Raw genomic sequence first — 9,552 nt, 5'->3', positions numbered from 1 at the left:
ACCGTCTTGCCTGTCCATCTTGCGTTCCCAACATCCCCTCACTCGGTAACAAACTTCCGACATACTCCTTCACTCCGGGCAGCCCCAACCCTCAGAGTGCAATCCACCGTTTTCTGGTCGATTTATCACAATACTCCACAATAAGCTGCTCGCAAGGACAACTAGTTTTTATTTACGGGACATTCTGGTCTCCTCAGCCGGCAGAATAGTCATGTTTTTTTTTGTGTCTGAAATAATCCCAAAACTCCCACTTTTCTTGCAAAGCTCTGATATTGTGACCATAGGAGGTGTTGATGACACTGTATCTTTAGTTCTCATCACTATTTTTGTTTTACACTCTATTATACACGTGGTTTGTCTTCACTCTGGAGGGAGGTAACACATTAGTTTCCTGACACTATAGCCTACTTTGTTTGACGAGCTGGAAGATTTATCAAGCTGCCGTCTCAGTGTTTCTCTTGCAACATATACGTGAGATGCAGGGTTTGAAAGATCTCTCCCGTCCACCTGCTGATGAAGAATGTGCCTGCGGGCAACCGGCACCTGCCTGACGGTACATCAATTATTATGGCCTCTAGTGAGAGCCTTTGTTTGACAGATGGCACGAAGACAAATGAGCTCAGGGGGTGAATGGTGCATCATGGACATCCTTCTGCCCTAGATGATCAGCCATTATGTCTGTCACCATGTGCCAATTTATCTGAGCCGTCCTGATGAAGACGATGAATGTTTCAGAACGTCATGGTGTCTGCGTGCTCATAACTTAAGAGTTGATGTTCAAAACTTTGGCACTTGGTTTTAGTGAGAGTTCATGCAAGCTTACATTTGGACCGTCGCAGTGCTCAGTAATGATTACTGTGTATCTGGGCTGATGCTGAAATATGGAGTACCGGGGTGGATCTGCAGAGACAGACTGACGTGCCAAGGCTGATAGAGTCCAGAATGAGTTTTGCTTATCTGTGTCTTTTCTTAGAATTTTCAATAATTGTGACGAAGCTTATCTGTTTAATACCTGCAGTGTTCTTTAATCCGCTGGAACAGACACAACTTCTTATGACAACAAAGCGGATTCATTTGACGTGAAGATCCGATCTGCTCTTTATGACAGTCACACTGTACGACAGTACATCATAGACATCAAGATTTATCGTCTTAGCTTTTCCCCCCCAAACCATAGCAAAATGTTATAAATGTTTAAAAGGCGGAGGCCAGTACTTCACTGCAGGGAAAAGTTCAACTTTACTGATGTCTCATATTTTAGCAAAGTCCTGGACCATCTGCACTGGCTTCATGTGTTGTGACAGTCAGCTTAGGAGGTGTAAATAAATCGCGGCTCGCTCCAATCCTGAATGAATTAAAGGATTCTCGCTGGTGTTTACTATGTTGTTGCATGTTTTGTGACACCAGCAGCACAGATGACTTGCAGGCTGTTGCTACAGATCATGTCTTTTGTAGAGTGATGCGTTTAAAGGTTTTACATGACTACATTTAAAAGGGAAAGGAAGTATTTCAAATGTATTTCTAGTATTTGTGAATAGGTACGTTATATGCATACACAGGGGTCTTCTGTCTGAAGCACATTACACAGCACTATGGCCAAAGTTAGCAGGAATTAAACCTGAATGTATTTCAAGAGGAAGAGCAACAAATGCAAGGTTTGCATCAGTGATTGGAAATAAATAAATATGAATAATAACTGCAACATAATTTTCATCAATAGCAATTGTATGTCATAGTTTTAAATTGTGCAAACATGGTGACAGTGAGTAGACATAACAAATAATTAAGTAAATCTACCTCATCTTGCTAAAATGTTTAGCTGTTTATCAAGTGCCATTCTCTGCTCATAAAGAATAGTGTAAATCCAAAATTTAAACTTAACCGAAATAATAATGTGACATTTACTATGATAGTTATTGATATAGACTGAGATGACATAGTTTGTGGCCATGTTTTTATCAGAAAGCCTGGCAGTGAAAATAAGCATTAAATACAAAGTCTGTGAATTAGGTTGTTGCATCCTTATGTCAAGGTTCTGACAGTCAAATCAAATATAATAACAAGCTCGATAAAACCATACTCTTCGTCAAAAGGTAAATTGGTTAAAAGAATAGTAATAATAATAATAATTATAAGGATGATTTTTGAAGACCATGTCTTAGACCTTTCCTACTCAACTCCTCTTGATATCTTACCAAGCAGACATACTTTATTATGATGTCATCCACTGGTTCAAGTGAAGTCTTTCTATGGTCTTGAGCAGTACAAATGAAACTCTGTGTTTCCAGATACTTTTACCATTTTTCTCCTTTAGACATTTTTTAATAAATGTTTAATATTCGGTGAACTGACCCTGTATTTTGGTTAAATGTAGAGGTATAACACATGGATTCTTTCAAAGTCTAAAGCACTTTTTCCAGTGGTAAAAATCAAATAACACCCACTAACATCTGGCTTTTGACTGCAATGGGAATGGATTAAAACTGCAGTCACTCCCGGGATAAATGACTCTGCAGTAGACACGGTTTCTTATTGGCTCCAGCTCTGATCTGCAGTGATGGAAATGAGACACCTTTGTGAATTTGGCCGACAGTGAGGTGAGAGAGCTTCCACGTTTTTGATGCGTTTGGGATGTTGAATGTGACGGGGGGAAAATAAAAAGGCAAACTTCCCTACTGGCAAAGAGAAAGGAGTCAATCACTCAGCTGGCTTACTATATAACTCATACCAACAGGCTGACACACTAGCATAGCCGTGTAACTCCCACTTTGTGGAATGGATGCAGTCGTGCAAGTTTGTTTAGGATTATGTTGGTTGTGTTTGAATGATTGAATGTTAAAATCTGCTGCACAGTAACACAGTACTGTCTTTAGTTAGATAAGCATTCAAATATAAGTACTTTCCCCAAAATCTATTCGGTTTAATTTGGTCCATAAACTTCAGAAGTATAAATAAAAAGGTATTTCTGTCTTATTTAAGAAAATAAAAGCCAACTCACCCAATGCAACTATTTTTAGAGACATTCTGTCCCCGTACATTGTGTTCAGAGCTTCACCTGCTCTGATGCAGTCTCATTTCACTGTGACTCTCCTTGATGCTTCTTCTGTGACGTTCAAGAGCCAAACGACAAAAGACCTGTAATGGGAGTCTTTGTGAAGAGGATTTTAGAGCCTAAGCAGTCGTAGCACCTCACACATCTCAGTCTTCATCATCTCACCTCACAGAGATGATTAGATGTGTGGAGACCATAACTGATGTGGAGCCAGAGGGATTGAATCACGGAGTGGCCAAAAGAAAGAGCTGATTGGCCTCGTTTTGTGAAATGTGTGTGAAATGAGCGGCCTTTGCTCCCTGACACTGATCCTTTCAGGATTCCTCTTGAGTGTGCTTGTGATTCGCTGACAAGTTGTTCTGACAGCTGCTCCACAGGGTGATATTCACGCTTGGTCTGGGTATTACATTGGATCTGATTGATCCAAGATTCATGTCTGTGTTTACATTTTTCTCCGGTTAGCTGTCTACTTTGATTGATGTGTCAGTGTGGTGGGTAGTAGTCTTTCCATTAAACTGTACCACTCAGCAATGTTATATAGGTTTTTTCAAGTTGAGTCTTCCTCGACCTTATTACCATTTCATAGTTCATCTCCTCCTCCGTCAATGTTCTACCACGCCTTGTTTTTTGCTTCTCTGCGGCTTCTTTATCTTCTTCTATAGATCAATGATGTCTCAAAAGTCTGAGCTATCCAAACAAAGACCTTTTATAGAGCAAACAAACTAAACCATGGTTCAGTTTGAGGCCACCTCTTTTGGTCAGACAACATTTTGGTCAGAAGTTGCTCCCTGCTCCGAGACACCTGTCACACCTGTTATTTTGCTTTAAGACTTAATCGAAAGTCAGTAGGTCTGGACCAAACAATGTAGGTGTGACAGTGTCCTAATAGAGGCTCATTACAACCTCACCTGTCCCTGTCTGAGTGGTGCTCCTGTGTTGCATGTCCTATTGTTATCCCGCTATCTCTCCCCATATTTCTGCCTCTTGACTGAACATGACAAATTAAAGCCAGCTATAAATGAGAAATGAAAAGAGAAATGAAATATAGGTCCCTGTGATATGGTTGAAATCAATAGCGTATTGATTTTGGGCCGTTAGTGCAAAGGCTCCGTCTTCTTTGGTTTTTAACCTGGTGTCTAGAGCAGTGTAAAGGCCTCTGCCTGAGGAACTCAAGCTGATTTGAGATATTTTTAGACCAGTGGGTGGACGTCTTCTCACTAAAGTAACGTATACATATATACGTGCAATTAAATCAACAGCTTCCTTTGTCTGACTCGGTCTCATTACATAAACATGAGTCACATCAGGCAGGTATACATACAGAAATGTATAAATCACCAAGGTTATGTTTACCTGAAACTACCACAACATTTCCATATATAAACACATTTTTTTATTATAATGACCATATTTTTGTTTATCCATTGCACTGTTACTCATTTATTTGGTTAAATCAGATCGACACACTCCTTTTTCAGGAACCGTGCATTGTGCGAGTGTGACATCTGCAGCGCTCCACAGACAGACTGCTCTCCTCTTTGATCCGGCTCCCACCTGCAGAGGGAGGACAACCTATTATGCAGGATGAGAGATGCAGTTTATTCCAGCCTCCCAAACTGTAATCACAGAACTATCATCAGACAACTTAAAATTCGTTAATCAGGACCTATTCTCCTTCTCATTCGGTGGAGGGAACACTACCCTATCTTTTCCTGTTTCACAAACACTTTATTGGTTGTTATTAGTCCCCATTAGGCCTGTGTTTCGCTCCTACTTAATCAGAGTTTCCCCCAGAAGCATGGTACTACTTATCAGCACTTCCCACTTCCTCACTAATCTTACCCTCTCCTTTATCTCAAGCTCTTATTTTATCCTTTTCCCATATTTTTCACAACCGAACTTTGAGGTTTACATTTCAAAGGTCTTCACGTGAGAAAGTGCATATTTAGAGAGATTAATTATACAGATTGTGATGTTGAAAAAAGGTTGAAAGCAATTACTTTATATTTTTGTTATCTTTTGTTAGAAAAATATTCTTTGACGAGAATTTGAGTCATTTCCCGACCCCCCTCTGCGTCATGTGACCATCCAAGGCGTCCAAACCCATTGTTTCGGAACCACTGTGCAGATGCAAGTGGCACATCATACATAGAGTAGAGTATGTCTTGAGATTTCAAATAAACTATTGACAGCTATTGTAAGTTTTTATATATATACAATAACAATATATCAGCAAAGATGAAACATAATGATTTAGCAGTTACCATTTTCACATTTTATTATTATTTTCCACAATAGAAACAAGAAGCACCCTTATTTAAGCTCTAATACTTTCTCTGGCTAGTGTAAAATAATTAAAGCAGTCATTCAGTAAAAAATGACTCATGTTATCTTGGAATTTTTTAAGCTGATTTTTATGGAACGTAAAACCCCAGAGCCATGGTCTGACTCTGGGGTTTATCTCGTACAATTTGTTTCCCCCCGCTGTAAAAAAACTAATTTAAATATAGGCTTGATTTACTGTGTGTCACTGTGCGAGGGTCCGGCTCAGGTTATAGCAGCAGTCACCTTCAAATGATGGACATCATCTGTCTCCAGCTCTCCTTAATATCGTATCAGCACTGCATGTCTCTCTCTCCAGCCCCGTCTCTTATTCTGTCCCTGTCTCTCTCCCCATAACCTCCGTCTTTTAATCTATACGGTGCTCTCTCCTTCCTCCCGTCTCATCCTCAGATTGCTGTCACCTCCCCGGTGCCCTCTCCTCCCTTGTCTTCCCCCCACCCCCTCCGTCTCGCTCCCTCTCATTCTCCATCTCACTACGTCTGCTGTCTTGTGCGGTGCCGCAGGGCTCTCCGGCTGATGTAATTTGCTATCTCCTCTGGTAGTGGGAGAAGACAGGGTCCTGAAGCCAACACTCTTAATGCAGAGTGCTCCCGTGGGAGGCTGTGAGCCAGCACCGACTGAGATACTCTCTTTCTCCATTTCACTGTATCGTTATACATGCGCATGTGAGAAAGACACAATGTTCATTAGGAGATAATAATAAATACTCTTGGCTGTTGGTTGTGATGTCATCAATGATACAGTTTCTGCGGTCAGTCATTGCACAGTTAAGATGCATTTTGCTCACATCTCACCAGGTTGATTCCATCAGGAGTCCATGGCCGTATCAGACTTTTATCAGCATTTAACACTCCACATATTTGATGTTGAATGAATATATGTTTATGCTTGTTTGCAGGACTACAATCCATTTCTATGACAACAGAGAAGGCTTCGGCTGAGGAAATAAGGAGCGCGATGGAGGGTGACGCCATGAGGACCAATCAGGTGGGTGCGCCGAAGAACTTACAGCAGCTGTAGATCATGTCACTCAGGCATCTCAATAACTCAGCAGCCTTCCAGTTTTTTTCTGTTTGATATGCAAGGCAACGAGCCGCCTGTGCCTGCAACTTAACATCTTAGCATCTTTGAGCGGCAGCTCCTTCTGACTCATGCATTTGGTGATTGCTTTACACGATCAAAGATTTTGGATTTAAATCACTTTGCGAGTCGAGCACATAATGCCTCTTGTGAGTCTGAATACAAATGTTGAAATGAAGTAAAACATTCAGTGATCTGAAGCCCCCTCACCCACAGGAAGGATTTTCTCCCGTCCAGGTTCCTGAGGACCACGGTGAAATGGATGATAGCTCAGAGCAGACCCCCAGCAAAGCCTCCAAATCCCCCCAGAAAACCAACAAGAGGCCCAGGACTGTCCCGGTCAAAGTCACTCTACTGGACGGCTCAGACTATGAGACTGCAGTGGAGGTATGCCTGTTCACTTGTTGTCAGTAAGCCTGGAGAAAATGGCTGATCAATACATGCAAAAGGGTTTTAACATGACAAGAAACATGTGTTGGAACGTTTCATAGTTTTAAACATCACTGATAAAAAATCTGTAATAATAAATAATACTGAAAATATCCAGTAAAGTCATAAAGTATGTCATAAAGAGGCAGGAATATTAAAATATGATGGTGTCATAAACAGTTAAAAAGTCCTTGTATTACTTATTTTGCATATTTTTCTGTGCTGCATGTGGATTGAACTAACGTTATACTTGAAATATAACTATATAACTGATGGTCATAGCTGAAATAAGTCAGACCTTTTTTTCATGGCTGTTTCCAACATCTTGTCACACATCCTCCTTTCCAGAGACTTGTCCTTTCGTAATTCTTCAAGCATGCAGAAATATAATTAGGAAAAATGTGTTCAAAAGGTTTTAGGTGTGGCTCCTACTTCACGCTCAAATGCCCACATACTTAAAATGAACTCTGCTATGTGCAGGTGACCAAAAAATGCAGCTTTTGGAGCAGCTGTTGTGCACCTCCGCCGTTTGAATGGAGCCGTTGACTCAGCACCGTCCGCCACAGAACACCTCAGTGGGATCTAGTCTCCCCCGGTAATACGTGCTACTGAGTCAGGAAATGCAGCTCTGTTGCTATTCTCACTGAGAGGGGGAGTGACGGGGGGGAGGGAGGTGTGACAATCTCTGCATTGTGGGGGGATGGAAGGACTCAGATTAGCAAATCTCCTGCTTTCATGGACCGTGATTCTGTCGCCTTTCGTGTTTGTAAACACACGCGTGCATTTCTCCACCGCTCTCGGTTCATTTGAATTTCGCAGTAGCCCACACGCCCGCATGACTCGAGTACTGCAGAGAATTCATTCGCTCCTGGATATGAAATGATTTCTGAGGAAGAGAATGAGGTGTTGCATCAGAGAGTAATACTTTGCAGGACTCACTCACAGAGCTGCCATGAAGCGCGTTAAAGCCGGCGCTGGAAGCCCATTGGCCGCTACACCCGGTGGGAGCGTGAGGGGAATGATCTCGTCTGTGACTAGACCTCATTCATGTCAACTCTATTCCTTTTATGGCGTACTGCCTCCCACGTGACCTCACATATGTTACTTACAAGAAGCAGCGAGTGGAGAAATATGTCAGGACAGACACACACACACACACACACACTCAGTCTCTCCTCCTAGAGGCGTGCATACACATTTCTTCATGTCACCTGGGCAGTGACACTAGAGGTATGGAGCTCTGGCAGGAAATCTATGCAGCTGACAGATGAGTGCTCTTATGTTTGACCGGGGAGAAAATAGGATGGGAGAAAGAAGGAGGAGGAGGTGCAGGAAAAGATGAAGGGAGTGGGGGAGGAGGTGGCGAGGAAGACCGAGAGGAGGTAGAGATACGGGGATCGGTTGTTTGTGTATCGTAGTATTGTTTGTAGGAACGCGTCTGCAAATGAAAAAGAGGAGAGGGAACACAGTGATGAATGCTGTGAACTCATTAGTTTAATTACAGTCATGATGTCCGCTGCACAAACAGGCCCTGATGATAAAAACACAGGGAAGCAGCCTGGGCCTCCTATTGACGTTTGGCTCCCGACATTATATATATTGATTGAGCTCAGTGCATTTACAGTGAGCAGTCCTTAACCTAAAGCCACGCTATTAAATCTCTAGTCATTCCTTTTTTTTTTTCTGGAAATGCATTTTGAATGGAACATCTGGTTTCTTAAGCAGAAGGTCCTGAGGATAGCACTGTACCTGTATTTTAACTACCGTCCATGAAATGCTTCTTTTCCACGGTTTATTCATTCCCGCTGGTTAAGCAAAGGAGCCGAGGCGTGTCGGCTACTTAAAAGAGGCAGAGGGTTTTAGTGTCTGCTCTCCTGACTGCAGATGTTTCAGTTCTCCGAACCCTGAAGAAGTGGTGCCTTCTTCCTGGTACCTTGTAATAGAGAGGTTCTTCACAGGGATGATTGTCGGCTCCTCCCACATGTTTATGCTTCCTTGAGCAAGGCACTGAACCACAAATGGCTCCTGATTTTCACACCAGAACTGTGTACTGCAGCCTGTGTGAATGAGAGAAAGAGATGCAGTGATTTGGATAAAGTGTCCTCATCATCATCATTATCATCATAATCATAAGTTAACAGAACACATTTCAACACAAAGTACAAAATGCTGCGCAACAAGGAAGCAAATGGTTAAAATTTAGAAGGAGGTACATAAATATAAATTTTAACACTAAAAGATAATATCTTTTATAATAGACATAATCTCTCCTATTATCCCTTTTTACTAAAGGATCATTCCACCTATTTAATATAGTGGTAATCAGGGTAACCTTTAAAAAGCGACACATCCCAAGTTTCACACACGCTGCCGCCTGTCAACTCGCCCTCAGTTTATGGGTCTGAAGTGATGCTCTTTCATTAGCGATGGGGTAGTTAGCTTTCACAGCTGCATCAGCCATCTCCCATCTGCAACTTAAAGCCGACTGTTCCCTCAAACCTGTCATTATCTAATTTCTTCTCCTTGTCTGGAAAAATGGTCAGTGTGAAAGTGACGCACTGAAAGGTGCTTCCTGTGAACACACTCTGGACAGACATTCAACTCTGTGAATTAATAGGATGTGAGAAATTTTTGTGTCAACATTTCTC

The 9,552-nt window shown here is 41.9% G+C and overlaps 1 protein-coding gene across 1 annotated transcript in view; it reads left to right on the top strand.

The window, feature by feature from the left end:
- Positions 1-6,301: 6,301 nt before the first annotated feature.
- The window catches only part of si:dkey-178k16.1 (band 4.1-like protein 1), a 31,345-nt gene continuing 28,094 nt past the window's right edge, over positions 6,302-9,552 (top strand). The window contains exons 1-2 of the mRNA XM_053424186.1: positions 6,302-6,382; positions 6,713-6,862. Of these exons, the coding sequence (XP_053280161.1) occupies positions 6,311-6,382; positions 6,713-6,862 (222 nt within the window). The 5' untranslated portion in view covers positions 6,302-6,310. The remainder of the gene's footprint in view (positions 6,383-6,712; positions 6,863-9,552) is intronic.

This window comes from Pleuronectes platessa, chromosome 6, assembly GCF_947347685.1.
Source record: "Pleuronectes platessa chromosome 6, fPlePla1.1, whole genome shotgun sequence".
NCBI lineage: Eukaryota > Metazoa > Chordata > Actinopteri > Pleuronectiformes > Pleuronectidae > Pleuronectes > Pleuronectes platessa.
Note: the sequence above shows the minus strand (reverse complement) of the source record. Positions and strands in the feature narration are given on the sequence as shown.